The 17,468-nt window shown below is 29.9% G+C and overlaps 1 protein-coding gene across 7 annotated transcripts in view; it reads right to left on the reverse strand.

Annotated features, from left to right (window-relative positions):
- Positions 1-17,468, reverse strand: part of Nprl2 (Nitrogen permease regulator-like 2) — a 79,330-nt gene that overhangs the window by 37,888 nt on the left and 23,974 nt on the right. For 5 of the 7 annotated variants that reach the window (XM_075365151.1, XM_075365153.1, XM_075365148.1 and 2 more), the window contains exons 6-9: positions 17,253-17,350; positions 12,589-12,719; positions 8,728-8,897; positions 6,181-6,358 (exon numbers count right to left, since the gene is read on the reverse strand). In XM_075365151.1, coding sequence (XP_075221266.1) covers positions 6,200-6,358; positions 8,728-8,897; positions 12,589-12,719; positions 17,253-17,350 — 558 coding nt within the window. In that variant the 3' untranslated portion in view covers positions 6,181-6,199. Of the gene's footprint in view, positions 1-369; positions 2,599-6,175; positions 6,359-8,727; positions 8,898-12,588; positions 12,720-17,252; positions 17,351-17,468 lie in introns of those variants that run through there. The other 2 variants (XM_075365150.1, XM_075365155.1) reach the window with 2 other exon arrangements.

Consider the following 17,468-nt stretch of genomic DNA (forward strand, 5'->3'; position numbering starts at 1 on the left):
AAAAATTGACATTTTTGATTACGTAATAGTATGACAAAAGTGCTAAAGGTTATACAACAAAAAGAACAGTCACGGGGTTAATTTGGAAGTAACATTTTTTGATTAATATTCCAAGAACAACCAGTATATTTAAGTATAATGTTTTTTATTCCTAAGAAATTGTTTACATATCTTACAGGAATTAAGATATATAATATGCAATAATATATTACATATAACATTATATATTATAATTTAATATTATATATAATTGGATAACAGCAGTGACTGTTATATGGAATTAAGATATATAATATGCAATAATATATTGCATATAACATTATATATTATAATTTAATATTATATATAATTGGATAACAGCAGCGACTGTTATGTGTGGTAATATATATGTAGGTGTAATTCCATTTTAATTCAACAAATTTTCAAAAATTTAATTGAATCACTATTTTTGATTTTGTTGTATGATGTATGTTTTGATAAGTGGTGCATGATAACAATCCACCTTGTAGCGGCCAAAAAATATTTTTTTTATATTTAAAAAAAAATTTTTTCTTGAGTAGTAGACTATTTTCTAACTAGCTAACAGATAAAAAACAGCCATTTTCATTACCTTTTCTATACAGAGATCAAAAAGGGCTTTTTGGATAGAGTAAAGATGGAAATTCATTTTAGCGTACTCAAAATTCATTTTGTTACATAACCAAATCTTGTAATGTTTACTGAAGTTACATTTAAAAATTATTATTTCAAATTTTGGCCCAAAATAAATGAAGGGCTAATAAATAGGGTAACAGGCCTGTTTTTTACCTTTTAACTCTTAGGTACTAGTAGTACTTATAAAAAAATTGGACAGTTACCGAATATCCTTCATTAAAAAAAATGGCTGTCTATATTAATATTTTGATTCGTCTATAATGAGATAGCTTATATTATAAATAGTTTGTTATTTAAATTATGACATGCACATAAACTCATGTTTAAACACGAATGTGAATAGACATGCATGGGCATGAATGTTTGTGTAATCCTGAATGTAAACATTGTAGAAGGTTCAGTTACTGTTTTGATTTCAATATGATATGTTGTATTGTTGCTAGTGTTAATACTGTGGTTAAATAACGCACACTTGTTTATAAAGTAATTTTATTAGAAGTGAACTTTTTATGCAATATCACTTATTTTTAATTTTATTAATTAGAAAAATTTTTATTTTGGCTGTAGAGAAACTGGAATAAGACAAAGTGAGGTGCAATTGGTAGTTTTATAATTTATACTAACTGTATTGTTATTGTAAGAACCATTGCATGTTATAAAAACAGATCATGGAGTGCTCAATTGGCATTCACACTGAAACAGTATCTCACAAATTGACTTACAATAGATCTTCAGTATTGCACGATATTTTAGATTTTACTGAGCAGCAAATAACATTGATATCTTTAAGAAGTGGATGCACTGAAATAAAAAATATCTGTACTTGTCATAAAACTGATTATTTAGATAAATATTATTTTATAGCTGTCACACTAAACTGGTTAAGAAATATTTTCTAGAAATAGCTTTGACACTTTCAACAAAAAATCCAAACAAAAACCACAAGATTATACAGAAAGTGAACTGGAATGTCAAGATATAGTTGAGCCTCAATGAGTTATAGTCGAGTCTGTGAATAAAACTTGTTCAGCACTTGACATTTCTCCCGTTAAGATTAAAAAATTATCAAGCAGCGCAAAGGAACCAATTTAAAAAAATAAAGTTACAAAAATAGTTGAGTCAGTTACTTACCAGTAAATTAAACAATTCCTTTTCATTTAAATATTTCTACAGAAGAAACCAGTTTAGTACCAAAAAATTGTGCTGATTTAGGTAGGGAATATGAAAGATTAATATTAAAATAAAGGATAAAATGAAAACAGTTACATCAACCCTGGAAAAAATTAATATTTTAAGCTTATTTCCAAGCAGCTGGAGCATTTAAAAAATTCAAAATGAGTTTATTATTAGTATTTAGCTTGTCAATCCAAAAAAATTAGTTAAAACAAGTAGAATTTTGCCATAAATCGGCAAAAAGAAACTCAGTCATATAACTGATGAAATGTTATTAAATATGTCCAAGATTTTTACCAGAATGACAAGCACAGCCAAATGATGGCAGGCAAGACGGATTGTGTCTGTAAGACAAGCTGACGGGAAGAAAATTAATTTTCAAAAAAGGCTTATCGTATGTAACTTAAAAGAATTGTACTCACCCTTCAAAGAAAAACATAATTTAAAAATTGGTTTTTCAAAATTTGCTGATTTACAACCTAAATTTTGTGTTCTGACTGGTGGGTCAGGCACTCTGTTTGTGTGTTGTGTGTGTGTGTGTATGTGTGTGTCACTGACCAAACTCTAAAACTCATGTTATATGCTCTAAAAATTAAATTTGAGTATAAAAGTCTCCTTTCAACCATGGTATGATACAGAAAATGAAACGAATATGCTGTCACAGTATGAAAAATGTCCAGGCAATAATGAATCGCTCAGATTTTCTGTAATTGACTATTTATTAATTACCAATTTATTCATTCTAATCAGTTTAGCTGTAATTTTTATAATCTGAAAAAAAAAAGATAACATCAGTATTTTTGGATACATTGTTTACGGTTAGAAGGAATGGTGTTTTTAGCAGTTTTGATGGTTTCATTACTCGTCAACACCTTTGAGTAACAAAATACATTTTATATGGTTTTAAAGTATATAAAAAATACTTACTGCTGTAAACATTTCAGACTTTTGCCACCTGTACTGCATGTGGTTTTTGGGCCCAAAAAATGCGACATTTTCAAAATCGTATGATTTGGTGGCCACTTTTTTTAATGAAGGATACTCGATAACAGTCCAATATTTTTTTTTATAAGTACTATTAGTATCTAAGAGTTAAAAGGTAAAAAACAGGCCTGTTACCCTAAGCCCTTCATTATTTATTTTGGGCCCAAAATTTGAAAAAAACAATTTGTAAACGTAACTTCAGCAAACATTAGAAGATTTGGTTATGTAACAAAATGAATTTTGAATACACTAAGATGACGTCCCATCTTTACTCTTTTCAAAAAGCCGTTTTAAACTCTGTATGACGTAAAAAATACGAATGCTACAGCTCATGGAAAAAGTGATGAAAATGGCTGTTTTTACCTGTTGGCGAATTAGAAAATAGTCAATTACTCAAAAAGAAATTTTTGGCCACTACAAGAGGTGGGTAGTTATCATATACCAAATATCATCAAAATCAAAAATAGTGATGCACTGATCAGTTGCTGAATTAAAATGGAATACCCTTGTATGGTGTTTGGGCTAAAGGTATCTAAAAGTAACAGCTTATGTTAACAAGTAAATATAATTTAATAATTTTTTTTTTTTAATAAACACAGCAACTCACAAATTTTTAATGTAAGTTAGTCAAGTTCAAGGTGTGCACCTTTTTCAGCTCAACAGTGTCCAGATGATAATTTAATTCTTATTAGGTGTTTAGGATCTGTGGAGTTATTAGACCAACAGCTTCAACAATTCTCTGTTTACATCATCCAATCTCAAACTTTTCTTTGGTATACACAGCTTTTAAAAAATCCCCAAGTGAAAAAGTCCAAAGGGGTGATAAATGGAGACCTAGGTAGCCATACAGTTGGACTTCTTTGTCTGATCCAACATCTGGGGAAAGTGTTGATTAAGAACATGGTATCATCGAGATGAAAGGGTGATGGAACATCATTTTGTTGGAAACTGAAGCTTGCAGGAATCTGAGAATCAGGGTTTTCAGTAACCCAAATTCGACAACTGTGTTTATTACTTTCCTGCACTTAATACATCAGTAAGTAACAACGTATCAAGATAATTAGGATTGTTTCCAACATGGTGCATTACCACTGCAGCAAACTGATATTGTAGGCAGTCATGATTTGGCTTTTTAATGTGACAAAAGAGTTGTAACTTGTGTGCTCGCAAAAGGAGCTGCTTATGAATAGTGTCATGAACAATGGAATGAGGAATTTGCAGCCTGCCTAACTGACTCTCTAGGACTGGCAGTGATTACATTGCATACATAATCCACAGTCTTGTTAGTAACTGAAAATTTAGGATGATATCCAGTATGTGAAACCAAGCTTCTTAAGTCGTATTCCACTGATGAACAGACTTAGATATAGGAGGATCAAAATTCAATCAGTTCACACATGCTGTTGAACATGTGTATCTGATTGTAAGACCCTGCTAACCAAAGCAAACACTGAACCTTCTGTTATGGGATCCACACCTCGACCGACTACAATTGCATTGTAAGTTTGCTTGCCTGTGCATATGTATTCTGCTGACCTTGAGAGTACAGAGAACAAATCTTGAGAGATATTTCCTCGAGGTCCAGACTGTACAGGAGGTTTGGCAATAACTCCCAGCCAAGACTTGTAGCATGCATGTCATGCAGTGGACTGTATGCAGTTCTGAATTGTCCTGCAGAAACAGAAAGCTTCAGTGATCGTATCACATCATTTTTGCACCTAGCATTGTTCATATATTGAAGAAATTTGCAGTAGTACTCATTGTTAATATTGACTACATGGGGTAGAAAATCGATGTGAATGATGCCATTTTTATCCCAAAAAAAACTGAGGCCATAACTTCATGGCTCTGAACCATCTCGATCAGGATTTTCACTCACTGATGTGTGACCTTCTTTAAAACGCTTGGATTAGTCAAATGCTTAATTTGACAAAGAGTCTCATCACCATACTGTGCAAAGAGTTGCAAATAAATCTCACCAAGTTTTAAGCTTTCATTCACAAGAAATTTCATTACAATACTCTGTTCCACATAAACATACACTACACTGGATGCCATATTCTTTATGGCACTCTATTGGTACTGTCTATTGTTGCTTAATGTTGCAGTAACAGCTGACACTTGTACCTCATATGTACAACCTACAGAATCAGGAATCTCCACTTACAATCTAGTCTAATAAAAGTCCTGGATTGACATGAACGTCCCTCATAAAATATCTGCAAAACTATTTTAAAAAGTAACTAATGAAAAATTAAAATTATATCAGATTTTATAAATATTAAGCTGAATAAATTCTATATCATAATTAGTATTTCATCCAAAATTCCCTAAAAATAACTTTGGAGTAGCCTAAATAGGTCCTGGGTAAGAGTTAACTATATTCCTTATAACTTGATTTCCCAAAATTTACAACAACTCAAGAAAGTAGTATCCAAGAAGCTGAAGAGCGTAAAATAAGGATAAAATGTCAATAGTCAAAATCTATATTTAATAAAGCAGTTCCCATAGATCACTATGGTTAAATAGTGTTAGTTGCAGTTTTATTGGAAGCTGTTGGCATTTGTTAGTACCTAATAACAAAGCAGTCTTAAAAAATTACAAAAAAAATATTATGTAAATTTAAAAAATAAAATGTTTCACCACTCACATACTGTTGTATATGTACATTAAATGCTATCAACATCAAGGATATAAGAGATCTGAGTATCAAATCACTCCTAAAAATGACAAAGCTAGAATAACTAGAGCCCATGATAGGTTACTAAAAACAAGTAGAACTGAAGTGGTTTTCTACTGCCTTCTTTAATAAGCCAAATAAATGCTAAACAAAGTGAAATACAGCAATATTCAGCCTTAAAAGTGAACATCAATACTCTTGGATAAAGCAATTCTGACTGGTAACTTGTACTTCAGGTGTTTTACAGCATCATGGCCATAAGTAAGATTAGAACAGAAAGTGCACATCAACAAATTAATGTATCCCTTTCTGTTGTAAAACAATGGATTATGTACACAGCTTTGGGGAAACAATGTTCTTATGTCAAACATAAGAAAAAGTACTATTCTTCTTTTGCAAAAGTTGGAATAAAGACAAAAATTTGGAAATGATCGCATAATAAATTTTTTTTTTTTTTTTTTGAAATGATCAACTAACAAACAATAAATGACTGATGAATTAGGGGGGGGGGGGGAATTAATGAAATTAATAAAACCTTTAGTATCATAATTAATTTCTAATTATTTCATATCACATTCCCATGCACTAACAATAAAAAAAGTACAAATCTGCGTAACAAATAAAACAATATCTGTTGACGTTAATATTAGGATGACAAAATAAGGATATAAATAAAAAAGTAAAATTACCTTACAAAAAGTGATAAAATCACTTCCATAACAAGGTAATACTTGGATCTTTTTCAACTTGATCTTCAATTTGTTGGGCATTTAATCCAGTTGAACAACAGATTTCATCCAGTGAATATAATCCATTATAATAATGCTGAGCAACACTAGATCCACCTTCAGCTAACGTAACTGGATACTAGGATTTCATAGAAAATAAAAACAAAAACAGAATCATACATTTAAATATTTAAAAATTAACACATAAACTGCATTTTTATACCTTTTCATGATATATTGTTGTAAATATTTAATTATCCTGTTTGAGTCATTTAGTGTATATAACAGTCTGCACCGTTACTAGAACTTTTCTTCAGATTCTGAGAAGAAATAATGATCCATAAGACCACTTGTAACATATACATATAAAAAAAACAGTGCGTACATCTTTGAACTATTGGGTTACTGAGCTAGCAAGAATTTGTACTAAATTCAGTGGCTAGCTATTGAGCTACAGAGTAAAAACAGCCATTATAAATCACAAACTTAAAATTTATCCTCAATTTTTTTAATAAAAAAATTGATGTGGACACTACATGACTTCCTTATACGCCTATTGAATTACATATACTCATTTTTTTAAAATGAAAAGTACTTAAAATTTTATTTTATTAATAGCTTCTGATATATATATTTTTTTTATTGTATTATTGAATTCTTATTTACCATAAAAGTTTATTTTACAATCTGAGGTTAATAATAATTAATAAATCAATATATTTTAATTTAAAAAAAAAGAAGTTAAAAAGTCTGATTTGAATGGATGTGCCTTCTCCTTTTAAGAACCAAATATTTAATTAATTAAAGTTTTATTTGGCTATAACTCTGGAACCAATGAAAATAAGTACCACTTATGATACATTGTTGAAAAGCTCTCAATGAGGGCTTATAACTGCAGTTAAGAAAAAGTCCAAAAGCTTTTTTGGACACTTTTGGTTCAGTCGATTGAAATCAAATGGGGAGGTGCACAGCTAGATGTTACAAAAGTCCTAAATACAAAATTTCAACATCCTACAGCTAATCATTTCTGAGTTATGAGAGATATATACGTACGTACATACAGAAGTCATGCCAAAACTAGTCAAAATGGATTCAGGGATGGTCAAAATGGATATTTCTGTTTAAATCTGAAAACTGAAATTTTTCACGATCACAATACTTACTTTACTTCATACAAGGAAGTAAAAATGAAATTGAATGCAGTATTTTTCATATATATAAAATAGATTCAACTTGATCCACCCAAGTACAGAATTGAATAAAATAAACCTATTTTATTCATTCACCTTATTTTTTCATACAATCTCTGTAAAAGTACTTTCGCGGCAACCCACATTTCTTCAGTTACAGATTTTTTCTTTTTTTTGTAAAATAATTAATGTTAAATTATATATAAACTCAAAATTAAAATAGAATGTATGAAAAAGAACTGGGAGGACCGCAAGGCACAAGCAGTCCCATTGAAGAGACTTGGATAATGGAATGACTAAAGTGATCCTATGCAGTAATAAAAAATAATAGGATAATAAATCATTGAACCCAGTCAATAAAAATAACTTCACACAAAAGCACAATTAGCTAAGGGTCAAGACACACAGATTATGTTTATATGATAATGAAGTTACTTCCATTGCAGAAACAGTGCTAGGAAAGGGTTAATGACCTGATCTAGTTAGGAAAAAAAACACTTTTTGTGCAGTGATGAATTGATTAGTATGATTTTTAGAAGACTTTGGAAATCTAGTGTAGCATTATTGAATCCCATTTTATTCCATTAACTTAATGTAATTAATAATAATTTTATGCCATCAATTTGGTAAGTAGTCTATTACATCCCTGGGTTATTGAACCAGAATTTGTTGCTAATGAGAACAACAAAATGATAACCTTGAGACAATTGTAAGAGTTAATACAATTATACAGTTAGTGTAAGCTTAGGCTTAAACCTTTCACTCAAAAGGTAGTGTTTTTCATTTATTGGTATCAACCAAGAAATTAGAGTGGTGATGCATATGTTAAGAATTCAGGTTTAATAACTTGGTAACACAGGAAGATGTAAAAACTATTGGGGAAGGCAAAAGTTGCGATAAATAAAACCAATAATTGAAGATATGGTAAATGTTGATAATAAATAATTAGAACTGAACAAAAAAAAAAAATGGAGAACAGAATTAAATCAATTGACTGATTGACTCCAACAAAATAATTTTGTACCTTATATAAACTTATATACATGTACTTATATAAATAAACTTAAATACTTATATACTTATACCATATATATATATATATATATATATATATATATATATATATATATATATAATATATACCTTATATATTAAGTTTATTTCAGAAAAATCATTAAGTAAATCAATTTTTGACAGAAATCAGTCTACTCTGAATTACCAAATTGCCGAATTAATACTTATTAAAGAAAATAAATAAATACACCAGAATTCTATGCTAAAAAATTATAATTCATGAACAGAAAATAAATAAACTTACTTTATGTATTCTATGAATTAGTCCTTCAAGTATACCAAATTGTACCAGTCTTCGTTCATCAATTTTCATTGCAATAGGATTAAATCTTACACAAAGATCTTTAACGGTGGTACCATGTGCCATATTTGAATATAACCTAAACACATCCCTAATATTAGGCATCTGACGTCCTGTTTAAAAAGAATTTAAGGAGATTAATTGTCTTATGTTGCTAATAACTTTCATAACACACACACACACACACACACACAGACACACACACACACACACACACACACACACACACACACACACACATATATATATATATATATATATATATAACAAACCCTGAAATATTAAGGATTCTTACGCAAGCAATGAATACTAATAATAAAAAAATTTATAACTTTCTTGCATAATGAAAACGGATGACAGATTAATATAAGAAAATATAAACACACACACACACTCACAAAACAAATTAAAAGTGTCACTTTTTAAAATCTTTACATAATTTTATCAGAAAATTTCTGTTTGAATTATTATTATGCTGTAAATGAGACAAAAATAATTATTTTTTAACAACAGTAGAGCGGGAGCATGAATTTTCTTCAGACATTCCTTGTAGCAAAATGTGGGGTGAGTTATGTTAATTACACAGGTCAAGAAAAAAAAAGATTTGGAACTGAGATAAAAGTAAGTGAATTAAAATGTATTTTTTAAGCTGAATCTTAAAATGAAATCAGTTTTTCTTCATCACCCTCAGATTTTTAGTTATGACCCTTTAAAATATTGAGAAACTTCTTAAGTGATAGAATACAAAAATAATAATAATAATTACAATTCAAATTCCTACATTTATTTGGCAAACATTTACATTTATCTTAATTTCTTGTTTCTTATTTTCCTTTTGTGTTCGTTCAGTGAAGTCATTTCTTTTTGTCATCCAGAAGTAGTCGCTCATCAAAGATTCATCCCGTCTGCCTCGATAATTTTGTTCCATCTGCAATATATCCTGGTGGAACCTTTCTCCTTCTTTTTCGCTGATGTCACCCAAGTTTAAAGGAAAAAAGTCCAAATGAGAATGCAAAAAATGAATTTTCAATGACATTCTGCAGCCTAAATTTTTGTAGTTCACTAAGAGTTCATTTATAAGCCGTTCATGATTTTCAGCTTTTTTATTTTCAAGAAAACCAGTAACATCTTTGAATGACTTCCATGCTGCTAGTTATTTAGGATTCAGTTTGCTGTCAAATATATTTTCACAAATTAATTTTTTTGTTTGTGGCTGATGAATATTTCCTCTTTTAATTTGGCTAAATTTAATTGTGAAAAAACCTCAGTTAATATTTAAAGCTGTTTTTCAATCTTTATCTAATGCCTTACAAAATTCTTCATCAGGCCCAGTTTTATGTGTACAGGTGGTAAAATAATATGATTTGCTTTGACACGGGGAATATTGATAACATTTTCCTTTCATGGGGTAAACTGATTTCTTTCTGGCCAGTCTTTAACTGCATAGTGTTGTAGTGTTTATCTGTAGCCCAACTATCCCACAAACACATATATTTTACAAATCAATCTGGAAACCGAGAAGAAGCCATATCACTTTCAGGTCAGCAATGATTTGTCAAAATATTCATCATACTTAATAGATTTTAAAATTTGTTACATACTTTCATATGCTTCCTTCATTCCTACAGTATGTGTTATTGGTATAGAATAAAAGTTATTCGAGTTACGCAACAACACTGTCTTTAAGCTTCTTTTTGACAAGTCTATAAATAAATGCCAATCATGAATAACATATTCAATGTCTAGTTCAGACATTAGCCCTCCTAACAACATGGCAGGAACAAATTAAACCATCTCTTCTAAAGTATTTCAGTAAATTTTTGTTTTGATTTCTATATCTGAAATTTTTAGTATCCTTGTTTAATAAATGCCATTCTTTAAGATGTGAACCTAGGAGTTCTGCACTTTGTTTTGAAAAATACAAGCCACGAATTAGGTCACTCAGTTCTGTTTGTGTGATGAGGTGGAAGTTCAGTATTTGATTCTTCTGGAATGTAATTAATATCTATTGAAGTTGAAGATTCATTGGTTGAGCCTTCTGGGGAGTCAGAAATTTTTTTCCAAGAAGATGGAGCAATCAAAATCGGTAAATCAATTCTATGAAATACTGGTCTCACAGCTGAATGAACATTTGGGTATGTGATACTGCTTTTATTGTTTGAAATGAAACCAGTAACATTTGTTAAGCAAAAATAGCAGTCTTCATAATGGTTAGTAGGCTCTCTCCAAATCATAGATATGCCAAAAGGCAAATGCTCTTTTTTTCCTTTTAACCACTGGGTTAGTTTAACATAGCACTTGATGCTTGCTAAATGTGGAGCCCAGCATTTATCTAGGTCTCCCATGGGACAGTCAAAATAATATTTGTAAGTAGTTTTCAGCAGATTCAACACTCATTTTTGTCGTCTTTTCATGGTGAAATCCACAAATGTAACAAAAAATACTTGGAGAATTTTTACAAGCCCAATTTTTATTCAATGTAAAATTCAAAATGTTTTAACGAATTTAAGTAAACTGAAATATTACAGAAATTTACTTAATTATAAAAATAATTAAGCTTTAATTTATAAAAACTTAATTACTAAGGAAAAAAAAATTGTTCCACTCCATAAAATTGTTTCACTATGGAGTGCAATAAAACAGCGTGAAACAAACACACACAAAACTTAAAAAATCTTGATGTTCAATAAAGTAATATTAAAAACTGTTCTGTAATAAAATTTTTCACTAAATTTATGGCATCACTTATGAAACAATTTTTATAAAACTTGTATGATAAAATAACTAAAGAACACAGCAAGTCATACAAAGTGCTGAACTCATACTGAAGAAAATTTCATCACGTTGAATTACTCATTACTTGACTTACTGCATGTCTATATATGTGTAAAATGACATCATTTGACTGTCATGCATCAAATATAGGTCTACCGCATGCATCATAATATAAATCAGATGTGAATAAGCAAATGTACAGACATACTAACTTATTTGTATTGTTTGTTCCACAAATTATGGAACAAATAAATTTAAGGGGTTGCAACTTAAGAATGTTACATGATGGGTTGTTTCAGAATACAGATTCAGATTCAACATATAAAATACTATACAGAATAACTACTCCCTTTTCAGTTCCAAATTTTATGTTGACCAGTGTTATTAAACTAAATCTATACAGCTGTTTATGAGGAACAACTAAACCAATATTATATTTACTCTTGGCTGGACCAAAGGTTTTGGACTAGGGCTAATGAATCTACATAGTAAAAAGGATGGCTTTTGTAATGAATACAAAAAATTTATCAAATTAATGTACTCCTCAATTTTATAATTTCAAATTATTAAATTGAGGCCAAATTTGAGGATAAATATCTCCGAAATGAAAGAACAGATTTTTGTAAAGTATATATAAAAATTTATCCAATTCTGTTTTAATTTTTTTTTAATGACTATACACAATTTTTTGTTGAAAGGTGTTTAGATAAATCTTATAAAAAGAACTTATTTTTAGATGTCTGGTTCTTAAGGCCTTACTTTTATTGATTATTATGGAATCTCAACAAAGAATATGCTAAAGCTAATATGTTATCAATCAAGAGTTAGTAGTTTTACAACACGAGCGAGCTATGCTTGCTGACTTAATTAGTATACTCAATCAAATGGTAATGTAAAAAATTACTGTAAATAGTTAAATTGCAAATATTAATCAATTCTTATAAGAAGGTACTAGAACACTGTAATTTAACTTTAGATAATTTAATAACAATAGTTACTTCATTAACCTTGATATAAACAAAATAATACCTTCTTTTGCAACAGACTGTAAACATTCATCTTGCAAATGTTTATTTGTTGTTAATCTGTGTAATTTTGATGTAGCTGCATAAACATTAGAATACTGAAAAATAGGAACCATTTTCACAACACCATAATATCTGAAATTAATGAATTTTTCTGATAAATAAATTTATAAACATCATTTTAAATAATTTTAAGTAAACTGTATTAAATAATCGGTACAATAAAATTAAAAGTAATAAATAAAGAACTACTTTAGGGAGTCAAAATTGTAGTTTATTTTATAGTCTTTCCTTCAAGAAGGAATGTTTATAATAGTATGATAGTGGATTATTTTGATTAAACTTGATAACTTCACAAACTACTAATGCTATTACACTCTATACTCTACATGGGTCAATTTGGATAACTGTTCAGTCAGTTTGTATTTGAGGATGATAAAAACTAGAGATGTGGCATAATAAATTAACACTGGTTATTTCTAATCAACAAACAATTACATATAACAGATTGTTTGTTTAACCGCAGTCGTTTAAGGAAGAGATTATCAGATAAATTGAAGCACATTTGTGACACAGTACAGTCCAGTTAAATTGGTTTCAGAGACTCAATCCTGATGAGTCAATCTTGATATATGAATATCCTGGATGATAACTTGTTCTATGTGTTAATTGTATGTATGTGTATACAGATATACTCGTATATACACATGCACAAATGTTTTTTCTGTTGGTTATCTTTCCATTCTTTTGTAATATAATTTCTCTCCACAAATTAATGAGATTTGATGAAATGCTTTAATTTTGCTATATACTATTTATTTACATTACATATGTTTATTACATTAAACATTTTATGTCTATTTAATGATTTCTTATGGAGATTGTAGTTTACATTGGGATTATTTATTTTTTTATATATAGCAAGTTAAAGGAGTAATGTTATAAGACAGCTTAAGATGTAGCATAGCCTTATGACCCTTGACCCCTACTTTACCTTTATTTGGATAGATAAATAAATATGCATAGATAGGGAAAGCATACTCCATCATGTAGTGGTAGGATTTTAATCTTTCATCGGAAAGGTTCAGGATTCGAATCCCAGTCAGGCTTAGCATTATTTTACATATTACACAGATTCATCTCTCAAATATTTCATACAAAAAAGCAACTGTAATTAGGTAGATATTAGTTATAAGACCACATAAATAATTATATATACATTTTTTTCTGATTCATACCTACATAAAAATTTAAGGAGTTTTTTTGCATACTTTATGGGCGAATTCCTCTTATCAAAAGAAAATGAAAAAGTAAATTAAACTTATATATAAATATTAAAAAATTTCTGCTATAAATGTCAAATAATGCTGTATTTAGGTATATGAGGCATAAAGTATTGAAAAAATTAATTAGTAGTTTCATATGCAATTTTACATGAAAGACTGAAAAAATGGCTCTTAGAACTGTATTTCCAGTAGTTTCAAGAACATTTTATTACATTCTACTGTTTTCCTGCAATGATAAATAATCTTCACTCAGTCATTGTTAAGAATAGATACTCTAAAATGTTAGAAATATGTGTATTATTAATAATTAGTATTATGATATATTGAATTGTCTGTAAGTAAACAAAATTGCAAAAATTTTGTGATTTAAATAAGTTTATTTCCAGTAAATTTAATTAGTCATTATTTAACATTTAAAGTCTGAAAAATTCAAACTTATCCAAATTAATTAATTTAATAGTGATGGAGATGAAATCCAACTGAAAATTGTGTCATCAATTCACTGAAATTACTTGGTTGCTCAAGCTACATAGATTTGTTAAGAAGGAGAATCTGGTAAGAAACAATATACACAGTGATTCTTTTGTTCAAGTCTGAAAGAAGCTTATTAAGGATCATATCAAAGCTTTCTTGAAAACTATGGTCTGTGTTTTCTTCTTCCTCCTCCTCTCCTGGTTCAGACAAGTCAGATTCATCAAAGTACTTCTTTCTTTTTCTTGATAGTTTAGGTCCATCTTTTACACATTCATGATCGAATTTAGTTTTAAGAACGGTTAAAGACAGTTTGGATAATCTTTAGTTTTTTCGCCAGCCATCTTACAGAAGTTAAATGGATCATTCAGTTAATCCACAAATGCAATCAGAGATTTGTACAGCATCACAACTGTAGCTATATTCATATAGCATGATTGTATCTTTTCACTAACAGAAATAAATTTATTAAGAATGTCACCCCATACGGCTGCCATAAACAAAGAATCAGTGCAAACAAATATTTTTAAAAGCCCTTTTGGCTTTGTTCTTTTTTTCATTTTCATCTTAGTCATACTTTTGAAAGCTTTGCAATTGCCTCAAAATCTCTGTTGAGGCTTTTGCATGCCTCTTCCTTAGCCAACCATCTTGTTATGCTCAGTGATTTTCTGGAGAGGTTCTTATCACCAGGCTTGAAAAAAGGTTCTAGAATGTTCCATCGATGGGTTGATGAAGAAAAACATTTGTAGAGGCCTTGTAAAAAGTCAAAAAATGACTTAGAAAGATCGTAGCATTCTGCTGCAATAGATCCCACCAAATTAAGGGGATGGGCAGATCACAGCAGATAAAATATCAATGGATTTTCTTCTTTTAGTATAGTTTGCAATCTAGAGTAGACCCCAGACATATTTGAAGCGTAATCGAATGACTGTCCACGGCAATTCTGAATGAGCCTTAAGAAATTAAAAAACTGAATCAATAAGTTCTTTTCCTGTAGGGCCTTGGTTTTTAAAAAAAATCTACAAAGCATTCCTCAGGATATCCAGACTCATTCACATACTTTGGGATGAAAGATAACTTATTATTACGTGTAACATCAGGAGTTTAATTAATGATTATTGAAAAGTATTTTGTGGTTTTCAGTTCTTTTAAGATACTCTCTATGACACTTCTACCCATTATATCAGTCATCTTGACTGTAGATGAAAGGTAAGATGATTTACCTTGACCAGGGTTTTCATGATTATCAATGTGGGCTTTTAACAAAGAGTCAAACTCAGCTATTAGTTCTAGGCACATCATGTAATTTCCATTATTAGTAGACCAAACACTTTATCTTTTTCTGTACAGGCAAGTCCACATGATGCTAGTTTTTTGATCATGGCAACCACACTTTGAAGCAGCTCTCTAATATTTTACTTCTTCAATTAAGTTTTTAACTGGTTATCAATCTTCCCCATTTTATCAACTTTCCATTTGTAGGTTAACACATTATCGAAGTGAGCATGTGAGTTCTCATGTTCTTTAACCTGCTGGTAACCAATCACTAAATCTTCTGTCACTGAATTGACTCAAGTCAGACAAAACAATTTGCAGGGGCAACAAAACAAAGACCTTTGGCTGGGGGAATAAACTAGGTAAGCCCTACTCTCTAGATCTCCATCACCAAGTTTCTGTTAATAACACTTTGTTCAAGAATGTTTTTATCAAGGTATAATTTTTTGAATTGTTTAAAGTCACCATATTTATGTAGATTGAAACCATTTTTAACAAAACAGTCTCTCATAGTGACCAGAATACTGGAACATTACTTGGCTATAAGTTACCAGTAATACTAGTAGTTGGAGTTCCAGGTTTTAAAAGGATGTCTTCATTTTCTTCAGTGTCAAATGCAATTTTATTTAGTACTTCACTTGGGTTGGTTGATAATGATATGAGACTAGGTTGATCATTAATTTGGATCATTAATTTCAGCAGTAGGTGTAACAAGATCAACAAAAGTCTTTCAACTTCATACATTTCTTCATCGACCCTTCAACTTTGTGAAGGTGTTGAATCAGAGAGGGAAAACGTTCCCCTGTACTACGATTAATTTTTAAAAAATTTGTCTAATTTTACAGTTTTACTAATTATTTCATTCACTTTAATTTTCCTCTCGCCCACTATTTTTTGGTATTTTGCACAGCTAAGCCTTTTGCGTTTATCCATTTTTTTGGTTAAAATAGCATAACCAAAATTAACTGTAAACTAAAAGTACCTACTACATGAACTCAGTATTTAGAAAATAAATGCACTAGAATATACTAGGAATATGATTTGAACTGAAGCAAGAAGTTACATAAAAAAAAAAATATTGTAAACATTTTACACACAGCAAAAACTTTCACTGAAACATCATAATGGTACAACAACAAGATACCAGACTGTCAGGTTCAACAGACTTGAGTGCTTGCGACAGCTGGCAGTAAACATTCTGGTTGGTGAGACACTCGGCTTGTCAAATGTAAGCTTAGAGGCATAAAGTGATGTCCCGTGCAGGCACAAGCACATACACACATGAGTCAGCATTACCTTCTTTCTACGGTGCTGCTCTGCCCAAACAGTACATCATCTGCTGTCGCCCTCTGCAACAGATGTACATATAGCCAGTTGCCTTGGCCCTCGTGGCCCATACCTAAATCCGGCTCTGGTCACAACCATAAGCAAGACTGAGAGAAATAATTAATAATAGCTAATTATTATGCCCCTTATGTTAAAAAATAACATATAATGTTAATTTCCAATTTTATACATTATATTAATACAAAATTAGTCAATCAGAACACATACTGGCAAAACAATTTACTTAAATTGGCAAATTAATTAAATATTTTATTATATTCCTCTAAATTTTACACAAAACTATACTTACACAAGATTTTGAAGGCATGCTTTAACTAAATTGTTTTCAACATTAGCTTCAACAGCAATTTTAGCAACATGATTTTTCCCATTAATATAAGGTAAGACCTGCAAAAACAATTAATCCTTTTTTAATTAAGAAAATGTCATTGTTGATCATTTACAACAAGATTTAATTAATACAAATTCTTTTTTTGGTTCTAAGGTAAGATGGTAAACCACATCT

The sequence above is a fragment of the Lycorma delicatula genome, chromosome 4, assembly GCF_047948215.1.
Source record: "Lycorma delicatula isolate Av1 chromosome 4, ASM4794821v1, whole genome shotgun sequence".
In the NCBI taxonomy this organism is placed as follows: Eukaryota; Metazoa; Arthropoda; class Insecta; order Hemiptera; family Fulgoridae; genus Lycorma; species Lycorma delicatula.